Source organism: Bos mutus, chromosome 3 (assembly GCF_027580195.1).
Source record: "Bos mutus isolate GX-2022 chromosome 3, NWIPB_WYAK_1.1, whole genome shotgun sequence".
Lineage (NCBI taxonomy): Eukaryota > Metazoa > Chordata > Mammalia > Artiodactyla > Bovidae > Bos > Bos mutus.
The window spans coordinates 87,429,664-87,448,840 of record NC_091619.1 but is presented as its reverse complement, the minus strand read 5'-3'; the positions used below and the strand labels follow the sequence as shown (position 1 = coordinate 87,448,840).

At 36.3% G+C, this 19,177-nt stretch overlaps 1 protein-coding gene across 1 annotated transcript in view; it reads left to right on the top strand.

Moving 5' to 3' along the window:
• The window catches only part of PRKAA2 (protein kinase AMP-activated catalytic subunit alpha 2), a 76,590-nt gene that overhangs the window by 32,279 nt on the left and 25,134 nt on the right, over positions 1 to 19,177 (top strand). The window contains exon 2 of the mRNA XM_070367965.1: positions 9,658 to 9,799. Coding sequence (XP_070224066.1) covers positions 9,658 to 9,799 — 142 coding nt within the window. The remainder of the gene's footprint in view (positions 1 to 9,657; positions 9,800 to 19,177) is intronic.

Genomic DNA, 19,177 nt, shown 5'->3' with positions numbered 1-19,177 from the left:
GCTTTTATTTTCATTGCTCTACAAGGTGGATCAAAGAAGATTTTGTTATGATTTATGTCAAAGAATGTTCTGCCTATGTTTTCCTGTAAGAGTTTTATAGTGTTCAGTCTTACATTTAGGTATTTGACCCATTTTGAGTCTATTTTTTGTCAATGGTATAAGTAGATTTTCTGCTTTCATTCTCTTGCTTGAAGCTGTCCAGTTTTCCCAGCACCACTTACTGGAGAGATTGTCTTTTCTCCATTGTATACCTTTGCCTCTTTGACATAGAGTAATTGGCTATAGGTGCATGGGCATATTTTGGGGTTTTCTGTGCTGTTCTTTCGATCTGTATTTCTGGGTTGTTGTTTTTTTTTTTTTTTGCTGCCAGAGCCTGATTCCTCCAGTTCCATTTTTCTTTCTGAAGATTGCTTTGGCTATTCAAGACCTTTTGTGTTTCTATAAAAATTTAAAAATTTCTGCTAGTTCTGTGAAAAATCCCATTATGCCATTGGTAATTTGATAGAGATTGCATTGAATTTCTAGGTTGCCTTGGGCAGTGTAGTCATTTTGATAATATTGATATTTCCTATCCAAGCACATAGTATATCTTTCCATCTGCTTATATCATCCTCGATTTATTTCATCTGCATCTTGTGGTTTCCATACTACAAGTCTTTTGTCTCCTTAGGTAGATTTATTATTAGATATTTTATTTTTGATGCAGTGATAAATTGGATTGCTTCCTTAATTTCTCTTTTTGATCTTTTGTTGTTACTGTATAGGAATGCAACAGATTTCTGTGTATTAATTTTGTATCCTGCAACTTTATGAACTCTAGTAGTTTTCTGGCAGCATCTTTAGGATTTTTTATGTATAGTATACTTGTTCCCAATTTGGATTCCTTTTATTTCTTTTTCTTCTCTGATTGCTGTGGCCAGGACTTCCAAAACCATTGAATGAAAGTGGCGACAGTGGACATACTTGTTTTGCTCCTGGTCTTAGAGGAAAGGCCTTCAGCTTTTCATCATTGAAAATGATGTTAGCTCTGGCTTTGTCCTATATGGCCTTTATTTTGTTGAGGTAAGTTTGCTCTGTGCTCACTTTCTGGAGAATTTTTATCATTTGTTGAATTTTATTGAAAGCTTCTTCTGCATCTATTAAGATGAACATACAGTCTTTATTCTTCAGTTTGTTAAATGCCATGTATCACACTGATTGATTTTCATATATTGAAGAATCTTGCATTCCTGGGATAAATGCCCCTTGATCATGTTGTTTGATCCTTTTAATGTATTGTTGGATTTGATTTGCTAGTATTTTGTTCAGGATTTTTGCTTCTATGTTCACCAGTGATAGCCTTCAATTTTTCTCTTTATTTTGGTGGCATCTTTGTCTGGTTTTGATATCAGGGTGTTGGTAGCCTCATAGAATGAGATTGGGAGTGATCCTTCCCTTGAAATTTTTTGGAAGAGTTTCTGAAAGATAGGTGTTAACTCTTTTCTAAATGTTTGGTAGAATTAGCCTGTGAAGTCATCTGGTCCTGGACTTTTATTTGCTGGAAGACTTTTTTTTTAACTTTTTATTTTGTTTTGAAGTATAGCTGATCAAGTTTCAGGTGGGCAACGAAGGGACTCAGCTATACACACACACACACACACACACACACACACACACACACATGTACACGTGTATCCATTCTCCCCCATACTTCTCTCCCATCCAGGTTGCCACATAACATCGAGCAGAGTTCCTTGTGCTATATAGTAGATCCTTGTTGGTTATCCATTTTAAATATAGCAGTATGTACAGTGCTAACTGTTTCTTCCTCTCTAACTATTCCTTCCTCCCATCCTTCTCCCAGCAACCATAAATTCATTCTCTAAGTCTGTGAGTCTGTTTCTCTTTTGTAAATAAGTTCATTTGTATCATGGCTTTTCAGATTCTATGTAAAAGGGATGCAATACAATGTTTCTGTTTCTCTGACTGACTGACTTCACTCAATGTGACAATCTCTAGGTCCATACATGTTGCTGCAAATGGCATTATTTCATTCTTTTTAAAGGCTGAGTAATATTCCATTGTATATATGTACCATCTCTGTCAATGAACATTAGGTTGCTTCCAGGACTTGGCTTCATAAACAGTGCTGCATTGATCACTGGGGTTCATGCATCCTTTTGGACCATGTTTTTCTCCAGATACATACCCAGGAGTGGGATTTCAGGGTCATGTGCCTGCTAAGTCGCTTCAGTTGTGCCTGACTCTATAAAACCATATTGACTGTAGCCCACCAGGTTCCTCTGTCCATGGGATTCTCCAGGCAAGAATACTGGAGTGGGTTTCCATGCCCTCCTCCAGGGATCTTTCCTACCGAGGGATCGAACCTGCATCTCTTAAGTCTCATGCATTGGCAGCCAGGTTCTTTACCACTAGCCCCACCTGGGAAGCTCTTGCAGGGTCATATGGTAGCTCTATTTTTAGTTTTTTAAGAAGCCTCCATACTATTCTCCATAGTGGCTGTACCAATTTACACTTCCACCAACAATTTAAGAGGGTTCCTTTTTTTGCACTCTCTTTCTGCTGGAAGATTTTTAATCAGTTTCAATTTCATTACTTGTGATTGGTCTGTTCATATTTTCTGTTTCTTCCTGGTGCAGCCTAGTTCAGCCTAGTTCTTGGGAGTTTGTACCTTTCTAAGAATTTGTCCATTTCTTCTAGGTTGTCCGTTTTACTGGTATATAATTAGTTGTTTGTAGTAGTCTCCTAAATGACTTTTTCTTTTGATTTCTGTAGTATCTTTTGTAACATCTCCTTTTTCATTTCTAATTTTATTGATTTGAGCCCTCTCTCTTTTTCTTGATGAGTCTGGCTAAAGGTTTGTCAATTTTGTTTGTCTTTTTAAAACACCAGCTTTTAGTTTCATTGATCCTTTCTTTTGTTTTCTTTTTCTCTATTTCATTTATTTCTACTCTTGATATTTATGGCTTCTTTCCTTCTGCTAACTTTGGGTTTTGTTCTTCTTTCTCTAGTTGCTATAGGTATAAAATCAGGATGTTTATTTGAAATTTTCCTTGTTTCCTGAGGTAAGATTGTATTGTTACAAGCCTCCTTCTCAGAATTGCTTTTGCTACATCCCATAGGTTTTGTATCATGGTGTTTTTGTTGTCACCTGTTTTTAAGTTTTTTGTTTATTTTATTTCTTTGGTTTCTGCTATGATTCGTTGGTTGTTTAGTAACATTGTTTAGCCTCCATGTAAACATGTCTTTTTTTTTTTTTTTTTTTTACAGTTTTTTTTTTCCTGTAATTGATTTCTAATCTCATAGTGTTGTGGTGAGAAAAGATGCTTGATATAATTTTAATTTTCTTAAATGTCCTGAGGCTTAATTTGTAGCCCAAGATGTGATTTATCCTGGACAGCATTCCATCTGCACTTGAGAGGAAAGTGTATTCTGTTGCTTTTGCATAGAGTGTTCTATAATTATCAATTAAGTTCATCTGGTCTAATTTGTCATTTAAGGCCTTTTGTCTTCTTATTGATTTTTCTGCTTTGATAATCTGTCCACTGATGAAAGTGAGGTGTTAAAGTCCCCTATTATTACTGTGTTACTGGCAATTTCTCCTTTAATGGCTGTTAGCATTTGCCTTATACATTGAGGTAGTCTTACGAGGGGGTGCATATACATTTATAAATGTTACATCTTCTTGGATTGATCCCTTGATCATTATGGATCCTTGTCCTTCCTTGTCTTTTTCAACAGTATTTATTTTAAAGTCTGTTTTGTCTGATATGAGTATTGCTACTCTATCTTTCTTTTGGTTTCTCTTTACATGGAATATCCTTTTCCGTTCTCTCAATTTCAGTTTGTATGTCCCTAGATCTGAAATGGATCTCTTGTAGACAGCATATATTTGGGTCTTGTTTTTATATCCATTCTAGTCTATGTTTTTTGTTTGAAGCATTTAACCCAATTACGTTTAAGGTAATTATTGATAATGTATGCTCTTATCACCATTTTGTTAAGTGATTTAGCTTTTATTTTTGAAAGTGAAAGTGTTAGTCACACAGTTGTGTCTGATTCTTTGCCATGGAATTCTTCAGGCAAGAATACTGGAGTGTGTTGCCATTCCCTTCTCCAGGGATCTTCCCAACCCAGGGATTGAACACAGGTCTTCTGCATTGCAGACAGATTCTATACCATCTGAGCCACCAGGGGTCTTTTTTATTCCCTTCATTTTTTCTTCTCTCTCCTTGTGATTTGATATCTATAGTGTTGTGTTTGCTTTTTCTTTTTTGTATGTGTATCTATTACAGATTTTTTGTTTGTGATTCCCAAGAGGTTTTAGTATAGCAGTCTGTATATGTACAAGATGTTTTAAGTTGCTGATCTGTTCATTTCCAATACATTTTCAATATGCTGCATTTGTACTGTCTTCACAGTCCCTGGTTTTGGTATCAGATTTATGTGTGGGTGATTTCCTACCTTTGTTTTATGTTTGCCTTTACCAGTCATCTTTCTAATTTCTATTGTTCTTGTTTCTAGTTGTGGCATTTTATTTTTTGCCCAGAAAAGTACCTTTAAGATTTATTGTAATGCTGGTTTTGATGGTGCTGAGTCTCTCTTTTTTTTTTAATATAAATTTATTTTAATTTAATTGGAGGTTAATTACTTTACAATATTGTATTCATCTTGCCATACATCAACATGAATCTGCCACAGGTATACACATGTTCCCCATCCTGAACCCGCCTCTCTCCTCCCTCCCCGTAACATCCCTCTGTGTCGTCCCAGTGCACCAGCCCCAAGCATCCAGTATCCTGCATCGAACCTGGACTGGCGATTCATTTCATATATGATATTATACATGTTTCAATGCCATTCTCCCTAATCATCCCACCCTCTCCCTCTCCCACAGAGTCCAAAAGACTATTCGATACATCTGTCTCTTTTGCTGTCTCGCTTAACAGGGTTATCGTTACCATCTTTCTAAATTCCATATATATGCGTTAGTATACAGTATTGGTGTTTTTCTTTCTGGCTTACTTCACTCTGTATAATAGGTTCCAGTTTCATCCACCTCATTAGAACTGATTCAAATGTATTCTTTATAATGGCTGAGTAACACTCCATTGTGTATATGTACCACAGCTTTCTATCCATTCATCTGCTGATGGACATCTAGGTTGCTTCCATGTCCTGGCTATTATAAACAGTGCTGCAATGAATATTGGGGTGCGTGTGTCTCTGTCAATTCTGGTTTCCTCTGTGTATTTGCCCAGCAGTGGGATTGCTGGGTCATAAGGCAGTTCTATTTCCAGTTTTTTAAGGAATCTCCACACTGTTCTCCATAGTGGCAGTACTAGTTTGCATTCCCACCAACACACATTTCACCCCAAAACAATGAATTTCACCTTTTTCTCAAGCGCACACAGAACCTTCTCCAGGATAGATCACATCCTGGGCCATAAATCTAGCCTTGGTAAATTCAAAAAAATTGAAATCATTCCAAGCATCTTTTCTGACCACAATGCAGTAAGATTAGATCTCAATTATAGGAGAAAAACTATTAAAAATTCCAACATATGGAGGCTGAACAACATGCTGCTGAGTAACTGACAAATCACAGAAGAAATCAAAAAAAAGAAATCAAAATATGCATGGAAATGAATGAAAATGAAAACACAATAACCCCAAACCTGTGGGACACTGTAAAAGCAGTGCTAAGGGGGAAGTTCATAGAAATACATGCATACCTCAAGAAACAAGAAAAAAGTCAAATAAATAACCTAACCCTACACCTAAAGCAACTAGAAAAGGAAGAAATGAAGAACCCCAGGGTTAGTAGAAGGACAGAAATCTTAAAAATTAGGGCAGAAATAAATGCAAAAGAAACAAAAGAGACCATAGCAAAAATCAACAAACCCAAAAACTGGTTCTTTGAAAGGATAAATAAAATTGACAAACCATTAGCCAGACTCATCAAGAAACAAAGGGAGAAAAATCAATCAATAAAATTAGAAATGAAAATGGAGAGATCACAACAGACTACACAGAAATACAAAGGATCATAAGAGACTACTACTACTACTACTACCAGCAATTATATGCCAATAAAATGGACAATGTGGAAGAAATGGACAAATTCTTAGAGAAGTACAACTTTCCAAAACTGAACCAGGAAGAAATAGAAAATCTTAACAGACCCATCACAAGCACGGAAATTGAAACTGTAATCAGAAATCTTCCAGCAAACAAAAGCCCAGGTCCAGACGGCTTCACAGCTGAATTCTACCAAAAATTTAAAGAAGCGCTAACACCTGTCCTACTCGAACTCTTCCAGAAAATTGCAGAGGAAGGTAAACTTCCAAACTCATTCTATGAGGCCACCATCACCCTAATACCAAAACCTGACAAAGATCCCACAAAAAAAGAAAACTACAGGCCAATATCACTGATGAACATAGATGCAAAAATCCTTAACAAAATTCTAGCAATCAGAATCCAACAACACATTAAAAAGATCATGCACCATGACCAAGTAGGCTTTATCCCAGGGATGCAAGGATTCTTCAATATCCGCAAGTCAATCAATGTAATACACCACATTAACAAATTGAAAAATAAAAGCCATATGTTATCTCAATAGATGCAGAGAAAGCCTTTGACAAAATTCAACATCCATTTATGATAAAAACTCTCCAGAAAGCAGGAATAGAAGTAACATACTTTAAGATAATAAAAGCTATATATGACAAACCCACAGCAAACATTATCCTAAATGGTGAAAAATTAAAAGCATTTCCCCTAAAGTCAGGAACAAGACAAGGGTGCCCACTCTCACCACTACTGTTCAACATAGTTTTGGAAGTTTTGGCCACAGCAATCAGAGCAGAAAAAGAAATAAAAGGAATCCAAATTGGAAAAGAAGTAAAACTCTCACTGTTTGCAGATGACATGATCCTCTACATAGAAAACCCTAAAGACTCCACCAGAAAATTACTAGAACTAATCAATGAATATAGTAAAGTTTCAGGATATAAAATCAACACACAGAAATCCCTTGCATTCCTATACACTAATAATGAGAAAATAGAAAGAGAAATTAAAGAAACAATTCCATTCACCATTGCAATGAAAAGAATAAAATACTTAGGAATATATCTACCTAAAGAAACTAAAGACTGATATATAGAAAACTATAAAACACTGGTGAAAGAAATCAAAGAGGACACTAATAGATGGAGAAATATACCATGTTCATGGATTGGAAGAATCAATATAGTGAAAATGAGTATACTACCCAAAGCAATCTATAGATTCAATGCAATCCCTATCAAGCTACCAATGGTATTTTTCACAGAGCTGAAGTCTCTTTTTAATTTTTGCTTATTTGTAAAATCTGTTGATTTCTCTGTCAAATCTGAACTATAGCCTTGAAGGGTAGAGTATTTTCGGTTTTAGGTTTTTCCCCATCTGCACTTTGAATATATTGTAGTACTCTCTTCAGCCTGCAGAGTTGCTGCTGAAAAATCAGCTTATAACTTTATAGGGATTCTCTTATACATTATTTTTTGCTTTTCCCTTATTATTTTTAATATTTTTTGTTTGTCTTTAATTCTTGTCAGTTTGATTAATACATGTCTCAGCAGGTTCCTCCTTGAGTTTATCTTATAGGGGACTCTTTGTGCTTCCTGGATTTAAGTGAGTGTTTCTTTTCTCAGGTTAGGGAAGGTTTTGTCTGTAATAGCGTCAAATATTTTCTCAGGCCCTTTCTCTCTCTCTTCTCCTTCTGGGACTCCTGAGAGTCCAGGATGGTAGTGATGGCTTGTGCTTGTCCCTAGAGCTCCCTGTAGGTGGTGGTGCTGGTGTGTGTGTGGTGAGAGGAGAAAAAAGCAGACCATTCTTCTTTATCCATTCATTCATTTGTTGATGGACACTTAGGTAGTTTTCATATCTTTGCTTTTGTGAATAATGCTGTGATGAACATGGTAGTGTAGATACTTCTTTGATATCCAATTTTTATTTCCTTCTAATATCTACAAGGGGGTGCAGAATCATTATATAGTTCTTTGCTTTAACTTTTCAGGAACCTCTCTACTGTTTTACATAGTGGTTACACCAATGTACATTTCTGCCATCAGTGCACAAGGGTTCCCCTTTCTCCACATCTTCATCAACATTGTTGTCTCTTCAGTTTTAATGACAGCTATTCTGACAAATGTGAGGTGATAACTCATTGTAGGTTTGATTTGCATTTACTTGATAATTAGTCATGATTTACCTGATGATTACCTGAAGATTTTGTGTATTTGGCCATTTGTATACTTTGTTTGGCAAAAAGTTTATTTAATCAAATCAGATTGGTTTCTTTGCTATTAAATTGTTAGATAATTTACATAATTTGGATATTAACCCCTTATCAGATGTGTAATTTGCAAATATTTTCTTCCATTTGGTAGGTTGCCTTTTCATTTTGTTGATGATTTCTTTTGCCATGAAGAGACTTTTTAGTTTGATTTAATCCTACTCATTTATATTTGCTTTTGTTGCCTTTGCTTTTGTTATCAAGTTCAAAAAATTATTGCTAAGGTCAATTCTAGGAGATTACCTCTTAGGTTTTTCTCTGGAAGGTTTATGTTTTTTTTTGTTTTGTTTTAAATTTGTTTTTAATCCATTTTGAGTTGATTTTTGTATAATGTATGAAATGGGGTCTATTTTCATTCTTTTTTATGTGGCTATCCAATATTCCTAGTGCCATTTATTGAAGAGATTATCCCTTCCCCATTGTATGTTTTTGAGTCATTTGTCATAAATTAATTGACCTTAATTATGCATGAGCTAATTTTTGGGCTGTCTATTCTGTTCCATTGATCTCTGTGTCTGGTTTTATGCCAAGACTATGCTCTTTTAGTTTTTACACCTTTGTAAGATAGTTTGAAATAAAGAAGTGTGATACATCTAGTATGTGCAAAATACTGTGCTAGACACTTCCTGGCAGACTCAGATGAATACTGACTGTCTTATTTGAGGAGGGTAAGAGCTGGTAGCTCTTACCATATGATTTTTCAAGAACACAAATAAATATATATAACAGCCTAAAAATGATGAAGGAACATGAACTTTGTCAGTATACTGTGAAGGTTTGAAAGAAAGAGATTCCATCGAATGTGGGAAAACAAGAAACCTTTGTAGAAAAGGTGAAAAAGGGCTACATGTGAATTTTCTGATGAAATGGTACTGAAACTAGTTATGAGTTTTAATTTATTATAGCAATTATTTATTCTTTCATAATACAAGTGATTGAATTGACCAGAGAAGAGGAAGAGAGGGACAAAACATAGTAATTCTATTCTATCCAAAAGATGTTTCAAATTCATACCTATAGTTTTAGGTATGAAAATGGAATTCAGTAATCCTTTCCACAGATACTTAATTAACATCTCTGTGCTGGGTGCTGAGGATACAGAGAAGATAAGATACAGTTTCTGTCCTTCAGGAGCACATACTCCAGTAGAGTAGACAGACATGAAAAGAGGTTATTTTCTGTTCTATACAATAAGTGATATTAAAGTGGTAAATATGAGGAAAAAAATTTGGGGTTACAGAGGAAGGAAGCATGGATAAATGATTACATTGCTATGGTGGCAAAGTTATTTTCCTTTTTCTTTTCTCTAGTTGGAGAGCATCAATTGACAGGCCATAAAGTTGCAGTTAAAATTTTAAATAGACAGAAGATTCGCAGTTTAGATGTTGTTGGAAAAATAAAACGAGAAATTCAAAATCTAAAACTCTTTCGTCATCCTCATATTATCAAACTGTAAGTACTTCTGCACCTGATTACATGAGAGAAACTGTCTCAAAATATATTTGAATTTATAAATAATTATCTATTTTTAGTTAAACTTTTTATAAATATACAGTTTTTCATATTTACATTTAACAAATGTAATTCATTTAACCTCATTATCCTTTTTTGCATGCTTCTGGTTTAGAATTAAAAGTCTAATTGTAAATTGACTCTTATCTCTAGTATTCATGTTGAAGGTAATTTAGGACTTTGCTATTTCTAGATTTATTTTATAATTGTTTTCTAGTCACTTTTAATGAACAGGGTATTTTCTTTTTGGAAAAGGTAGAAAGTAACTGTTAAAGATTATCTGCCATTATATTATTTGCAAAACTGCCATCATTACTTTAATTACTGATAGTAAAGTCCTTAGGAAGGCAAATTAATTTTTTTTTTTTTTTGGATAAAGCAAGTTACAAACTTAGAAGATAATAAATTAAGAGTTTAGTAAATAAGTAATTAATTTGAAAGAAAATTAATTTAACATCATCTAGACCCATAGAAAATTTAGACATTAAGTATGCAGCAGCATTCTTTTACATCATTTGAAGTTGTGTTTAAAGTGGCTGAAATAGCTCAGTTGGGAGAACATTAGACTGAAGATGTGTTTAATATTAATTGTGAAAATGTAATATGCTAAAACACTGAAGACTGTCTTTATTTTTTATCTTAAAGCTTGGACAGAGTTTAATAAAGTAAATATTAATCTTACTGAGTAACTGATAATGGCTAGAAACTGTATTGAGCATTTTACATATATAATTTCACTTCATCCTCTCAATAAGTGTATAAGGGATATTATTATCTTCATTATACAGATAAGAAAATCACATGTTTAAAGAGTATCAGCAACTTGACCAAGGTCAAATAGCTAGTAAGTTGCAGAGCTAGTTGTTAACTTCATATCTGATTTCAGATGCCATGCTATTAACCTCTATTCCAGGACTGAAAAAACTGAGAAAAGCAGTATTAATATCTTTGAGACTTTGCTAGTTAGTTATCAGTTCAGTTCAGTTCAGTCGCTCGGTTGTGTCCGACTCTTTGCGACCCTATGAATCGCAGCACACCAGGTCTCCCTGTCCATCACCAACTCCCGGAGTTGACTCAAACTCATGTCTATCGAGTCGGTGATGCCATCCAGCCATCTCATCCTCTGTCGTCCCCTTCTCCTCCTGCCCCCAATCCCTCCAAGCATCATAGTCAGAGGTTATATTTAGTCTAAACTTTTTTAGTGAGCTGTCTTTAGGTATCAGTGTTGATGAGAAACAATCTGATAACCCTGTAGAGGCACTTTGTTTACCCATAACAAGGTTGCATAACAGCTGTGGTAGACAATAGTGCCCCCGCCGACACCCCTGGCCACCCAAAAAAAGGGAAGATGTCCTAATCTCCAGTGAGTGTGTTATATTATATGGCAAAGGAGAATTAAGGTTATGAATGGATTTAAGGTTGCTAATCAGCTGACAAAATAGAAAGATTTTCCTTGGTTATCTTGGTGGTTCCAGGGTAATTCAGCGGTCCTTAAAAGTGGACAAGGGAATCATAAGCCAGAGAAAAAGATTTGAGATGGAAGCAAGGTCAGAGAGAAGAAATATGAAAAGGATTCAACTGGCTGTGCCTGGCTTTGAAGGTGAAGGAAGGGGGCCATGAGCCCACGGAAGGCAGGTGATTTCTAAATATGATGAAATAGATTTCCCCTAGCGCCCCCAGAATGCAATGAAGCCCTGCTGTGCCTTGATTTTTAGCCCAGAGAGGCATGTATCAGACTTTTCCCTTTAAAACTGTAACATAATACAGAACACATTTGTGTTGTTTTAAGCACACTAAGTTCTTAGTATGGCAGCAATAGAAAACCAATAGAGTAGCATTCTTGAAATCTTTAAGTGAATGGCTGATCCAGTTATTGCTAGGATTTGGGACACGCATTTAGTCTTTTCTATAACTAGATGTATTTATTGCCAGGGAACCAGTGCAAATTGGTATGTTAAATGAGGGAGCCCCCTCAGTGTATCTTACTAACAGCATAAATATGCCACTAACTGTTCAGAGGAGGCTTTTGTGGGGGTTTGGTGTGCCATTGGATGACCTGTGATGACTCAGTTCTCTCATCATTATGATGAAGACTTGGTTCTAACAATAAGCTTCAGTGTCGTTTGATCTTCATTTGAAGTTCACTTGATCATAAGCATAAATAAGAAATGAGGTCCCTGAAATTGCATGGCTGTACTGATTTTAAGGTTATATTATCTAAGACCTGTGGTCTAGATGATCCAAAATTTGTATATACAGGTTTTTAAAGATATCACAGGAATTAAAATATCACCTATGATTCACTCTTCTACTCTTTGTTTCCTTAACTTTAAAATGGGGATACTTCATGGTGCTGTTTGAGAATTATTGTGTTCTCATTGTTACAGTGCCTGCTGGTTGAAGTGCATTGACCCAGAAGCAGGGTCAGTGATTTCACTCCTCTCATGATTCCAAATGATTTTCAGTTAACTGAACCAGTTCATGTCTGACTTCAATTCCATGTTAATAATTATTTTATTCAAGCTAATGAATAACTGAGTGGATGAATTTAGCTTCTAAGATAAATCTCTTTGCTCTTCCTTCCTGAGTGGTCACTTCCTATAAGAGGGGAAAGCTGCTAAGCCAGGCTAAAACTGTCACATGCCAAAGTGAGAGTGGAGAAAGGAGAGATCTCTGTATTCTTCCTTTCTTGACCTTATCACTTATATAATGCAAACCCTGAAAGAGGCCAAGGAAACTTTGTTCTTTTAGAGCATGAGTTCTAGTTGCTATTTTGTTCCTATAAATAAATCATTTTGTCAGTAAGCAGTTGCAATTGTTAAAAGGACTTAAAAGCTTTTTTTTTTTTTGATGTTATAGCTACTAGTGTTTTCTTGCTTCCATTTCTATAACTATTTATAGTTGTCTGACTTTGGTTTGACTATTTACCCCATTCTGTTTCAGAATTATTTCATTATGTTCTGTTTTGTGAAGGAGTACTAGGATGTTCTCAGGATTGGTCAGAAGGTAACTGACAGAGGTGAATTTAATGTTTAAAGTTTCTGGCTACCAGCCTAAGCTTAGTCCATTTAACCATGTTGCCTTTTAATTGTGAATTTGATTTTTTGGTTTTAAAAAGGCACTCATGTATTCTTGCTTCAGAATAAACTTGCTGACACAGCCTTCTAACAGTGTTAGTGATTTAAACAGGGAGAGAGACCTGATCCTTTCAGTGGTTTTGTTTGTTTTCTGCAATCTTGAACTACGCAAGTGAGCCAAAAATAGTTTCCTTGCTACAGAATGGACTTCTAGAATAAGCAAGAAAGTTTGAAAACTAAATACTGAAAATGAAGGTTGTATGTTGCATAATTTCTCTATTAACTCAAAATGAAAAAAACCCATGGGGAGAAAATTAAAAGGAATAAACCGGATTGAAAGGAAACTCCAACCTTCCCATCAACTAGAATTTGTTGAATTGATTTTTGTCCTGGTTTTTCATTTCCCCATGGTTCTTAGGGAAATTTCACTTTAACTGGTCAAAGGATCAACACTTTATAATTTGGCAAAGATGGTTTTTGCCTACCAACTTTTAAATATCTTTATCTTATCCACCTCATGGACAGCTTTTAACATTTTTCATGAGCACCACCTGAAAATGTTGTAGTCCCTAGATTTCTATGGCACCACGGTTTTCTGATTTTCTTTTTACATTCTTGCCTTTTCTTGAAGCTTTCTTTTATGGGCCCTTCATTATCTGCCTGACCATTAGATACTGATATACTTCAGCATTCTGAGCTAGTGTAATCTTAGTGAATCCTTTTTAGGTGACCTCATCTGCCACCATGGTGTGATTTGTCATCTCTATCTTAAAAATTTACAAATCTATGTTTCTGCTGAATTCTGAACCCATTCATTGAACTATTTATTGAGTGTTTTCCATTCTGAAATCAAAGAGCCATTTGAAACTAAGTTGAATTTTTTCATATATATGCATATGAAAAATTCATATTAGTTTATTGAGTTCAGCTTAGTTTATATATGTATATAATTCAACTTAGTTTATATATATGTTTGTGTGCATGAATGAAATAAATTTGTGTGCATGAATGAAAATACCACTCATACAATTTCCAAAGCCTAAAACTTGAGGATCATATTTAATTCCTCTTCCCTTACCCCTTACATACAATTGATCATTAAGTTCTACTACTTTTTTTCCAGTGTCTCCTAAATCTGCCCATTTCTCTCTGCTCTTATTGTTACCATTTTCTTACTTGTTGTATTTCAAGTGTTGCTTTTGCTTGGAAAACTTTACCTATATCTCCCTTCCTCTAGGCTTCCAATTCCAACTTGTCCTTTAAATACAAGCTTTTAAATGCAGTTACCTCTAGAAAAACTACTTTGCCCTAGCCGTAACACAATGGGTCAAGTTTCATCCTCTCTGTTCCTAGAGCACCCAGAATTTCAGCTTTTCCAAAGCCCTGGACATTACATTGTAATTGCTCATTTTCTTTTTAGTATCTCCACAAGATTGAATTCTTTAGGTGCAAAAACAATATTTGTTTTCATCTTTTATTCAGCCAATTTTTATCAGGTACCTAGTATCTGATAGGCACTGTTCTAAGGCTTTGGGGGTACAGTAGTAAAAGACAGGGTCTCTCTCTGCACTTGCGATGTTTATGGCTGGCCTTATCTAGCAGCTCAAAATAGTAAGTAAACAAATTAACCAGACTATCTTAGGCATTGATAAGTGCTATATGGAGAGTGAAACATGGTGCTGTCCTTGGGTGTGACGAGGAAGGAGGAGGTGCTAATTTAGATTAGGCTGTTAGGAAAGCCTCATTGAGCAGAGATAAGGCTTAAGGATTATAAAGATCTAGCCATTTGAAAACCTGGGGACAGTATTTGTAAAGCAACCTCAGAGGGGTGAAAGAAAGATTGAGTATTGTAGGAAAAAGAAGATGACTATAATCTATAATGTCGAGAATGGAGTGAGTGATGGAAAGAGAGGTAGTTCATGAGGTCAGAGAGTAGCCATGGACCACATATCATAGGATCTTGAAGACTTTGCCGAGAGGTTTGGATTTTGTTCAAGAAGTTGAGGGAGTGAGAAAGTTGGAGGAGTGACACGGCCATAGTGTCGAATGGGTACAGAGAGACCAGCCAATTAGGAAGCTGTTGCTATGGTCCAGCTGGGAGATTAATGATGGGTTTAGCCAAAATGGTAGTGTAGATTAGTGCTGTCCAATATAGTAGCCACTAGCCATATGTGGCATAAATTTTAATTAAATTAAAAGTTTTGGTTCTCTGGTCATATTAGCCACATTTCAGGTGTTTTAATAGCCACATGTGGCTAGTGACTATCATATTGGAAAGTATAATAAAATATTTCCATCACTATAGAAAGTTCTGTTTGATGGCACTGGTCTAGCTGGAGATAAACCTGTCAATTCAATGTATATTTTAGAGGTAAAACTAATAAAGTACTGAGGAAAAGAAAGGGAATGAGGAATCTTCTCTTTTGCCTAAGCAACTGGAATTTGGGGTTTTGACTTGAACAGTTAGGTGTTGATGGTACCATTTTCTGAAATAGGAAGACTAGAGGAGAACCATGTTGGGGGTACAAGTGAATGTTAATGATCTGCCTTGGCTGTGTTAAGTTGAGCATCCCATTAGTTATCTAAGTGATAGTGAAGATTGGTGCCGTCAGTATCATCTTTATCTCCTCAGCACCTAGTAGGTGTTCAGTGGTTACTCTGTGTATAAAGAAGTGACATATGAACAAGGTCCTGATGGTTCTAGAAAAACAACAAAGCAAAAGAATGAAAGTGTAAGGAACGTGGTATGGTGGGAACAAGTAGTTTGATTTGTCTAACACACAGACTGTTGTATAGGGACATGGAGGAAAATAAGGCCAGAAAGTTAGCTTGTTGATACATTCATGCAACAGATAGCACTGGGGATACATCAGCAAACAAATAGAAGTCAACAACAAAATCTTTACTATTATGGAGCTTATATTTGTGTGTGTGTGTGCTTGTGTGCTTGTGGCATTGAAGAGATAGACAATAAATCCTATATTAGTAAAATATGTTAGATAGTAAAGAGGTGAGGAAATATGCATGCAGATATTTTGGAGGGAGGAAATAACAGATGGCGAAAGCTGCACATACAAAGGCTATGAGGTGGAAATTGCTACAGGTGGTAGATCATGGGAGCAGAGTGATCTGGGGGAAATGGAGTAAGAGGTGTAGTCAGAGACACAGAGGGGAGCCAGATTGGATAAGGGTATACCAGACCATTGTAAGAGCTTTGGTTTTTAACTCTGAGTAAAGGAAAGCCACTGGAAAGTTTTGACCAGAGGTGTGATATTATCTGACTTATGTTGAAGCAGATAAATCAGATTAGGGGTCAGTTGCAGTATTCTGAGTGAAAGAGATGGTGGCCTGGATTAGAACATAGTGTGGAGAGTATTGAGAAGTAAACATATTTTATATATATTTTCAAGGTAGAGAACAGGATTTGCTGACAGATGTAGGTTGTGGGCTTCTCTAGGTAGCTCAGATGGTAAAGAATCTGCCTGCAATGCAGGAGACTTGGGTTCAATCCCTGGGTTGGGAAGATCCCCTGGAGAAGGGCATGGCAACCCATTCCAGTATTCTTGTGTGGGGAATCCCTTGGACAGAAAAGCCTGGCAAGCTACAGTCCATGGGGTCACAAAGAGTCAGACACGACTGAGTGATTAAACACAGCACAGTAGGTTGTTAGAGGAGAGAAATCAAGGATGACTCCAAGGTTTGCTGGTGTGGACAAACAAAAAAGTGGAGCTGCCATTAATTGAAACAGAAAAGATTGTAGAATGAACAGATTTGAAGTGGGGTTTTAGGTATCAAGAATTTGATTTTTTCTTTTTTTTGAAGTTGAAATACTTATTAATTATCCAAGTAGAAATGCAAGTAGTTTATTTGATATGTGAGTCTGAAGTTAGAGGAGAAAGCTGTAAACTAGAGATAAATTTGGAAGTCATCAGCATATAGATGGTATTTAAGATATTTAAGGCCCAAAGACTAGATGAGATCCTCAAGGATGTGAGTGTGGAATGTGAATTCCACAATCCACTTCTTCCTCCATAAGAATTCAAGGAATTGACCTCTAGGTCACCATGATGTTAAGATGTCTGGGAGAAGGGGAGGAGTCAGCAAAAGAAAATGAAAATGAGCAATTAAAATGGTTGGAGGAAAACCAAGAAAGTTTTTGGTGTCTCGAAGCCAATTGGAAAACATATTTGAAGAAAGAGAGATTATTAACTTTTCCTTATACTGTTGAATATTGAGTAAGATGAGACTGAGAATTGACCATTGGATTTGGCAAGGTGGAAGTTGCTGGTGTCTTTGAAATTTGTTGGAATAGTGAAGACAAAAACCTGTAGGAAAGAATCTGAGATATAGAAGGGGAGATAGTAACAACAGCATTCAGGGATTTTAGAGAAGAGAGACATAGGAGTGGTAACTAGAAGGAAGTGTGAGATCTAAACAGTATTTGTTTTTTAAGATGGAAGATATTATAGAATGCTTGTGTGTCAAAGAGGGCAATACAGTCAAGAGGGAGAGATTGATACAGGAGAAAGAATAGCTAATTGTAGAAACCAAGTTCTTCAGTATGTGGGACAAAGGAATCCAGTGCATAATCGGAGGAATTAGTCTTAGTATGTGACCCTGGAGTAAGTGGCTATGTGTAGAAGAGGAAAAGAGAATGAGAAAAAGGAGTCAAGGAAATTAGAGGGCATGTATTGGACAGATCATCTACATGCATATCTTGTTCACCCAGAATGATGACAACATTCAGTTCAGTCCAGTCACTCAGTAGTGTCAGATTCTTTGTGACCCCATGGACTGCAGTATACCAGGCCTCCCTGTCCACCAGCAACTCCCAGAGTTTACTCAAATGCATGTCCATTGAGTCAGTGATGCCATCCAACCATCTCAACCTCTGTCATCCCTTCTCCTCCCACCTTCAATCTTTCCCAGCATCAAGGTCTTCTCAAATGAGTCAACTCTTCGCATCAAGGATGTGAGTATGGAGTGTGAATTCCATAATCCACTTCTTCCTCCATAAGAATTCAAGGAATTGACCTCTAGGGCACCATGATGTTAAGATGTCTGGGAGAAGGGGAGGAATCAGCAAAAGAAAATGAAAATGAGCAATTAAAATGGTTGGAGGAAAACCAAGAAAGTTTTTGGTGTCTCGAAGCCAATTGGAAAACATATTTGAAGAAAGAGAGATTATTAACTTTTCCTTATACTGTTGAATATTGAGTAAGATGAGACTGAGAATTGACCATTGGATTTGGCAAGGTGGAAGTTGCTGGTGTCTTTGAAATTTGTTGGAATAGTGAAGACAAAAACCTGTAGGAAAGAATCTGAGATATAGAAGGGGAGATAGTAACAACAGCATTCAGGGATTTTAGAGAAGAGAGACATAGGAGTGGTAACTAGAAGGAAGTGTGAGATCTAAACAGTATTTGTTTTTTAAGATGGAAGATATTATAGAATGCTTGTGTGTCAAAGAGGACAATACAGTCAAGAGGGAGAGATTGATACAGGAGAAAGAATAGCCAGTTGTAGAAACCAAGTTCTTCAGTATGTGGGACAAAGGAATCCAGTGCATAATCGGAGGAATTAGTCTTAGTATGTGACCCTGGAGTAAGTGGCTATGTGTAGAAGAGGAAAAGAGAATGAGAAAAAGGAGTCAAGGAAATTAGAGGGCATGTATTGGACAGATCATCTACATGCATATCTTGTTCACCCAGAATGATGACAACATTCAGTTCAGTCCAGTCACTCAGTAGTGTCAGATTCTTTGTGACCCCATGGACTGCAGTATACCAGGCCTCCCTGTCCACCAGCAACTCCCAGAGTTTACTCAAATGCATGTCCATTGAGTCAGTGATGCCATCCAACCATCTCAACCTCTGTCATCCCCTTCTCCTCCCACCTTCAATCTTTCCCAGCATCAAGGTCTTCTCAAATGAGTCAACTCTTCGCATCAAGGATGTGAGTATGGAGTGTGAATTCCATAATCCACTTCTTCCTCCATAAGAATTCAAGGAATTGACCTCTAGGGCACCATGATGTTAAGATGTCTGGGAGAAGGGGAGGAATCAGCAAAAGAAAATGAAAATGAGCAATTAAAATGGTTGGAGGAAAACCAAGAAAGTTTTTGGTGTCTCGAAGCCAATTGGAAAACATATTTGAAGAAAGAGAGATTATTAACTTTTCCTTATACTGTTGAATATTGAGTAAGATGAGACTGAGAATTGACCATTGGATTTGGCAAGGT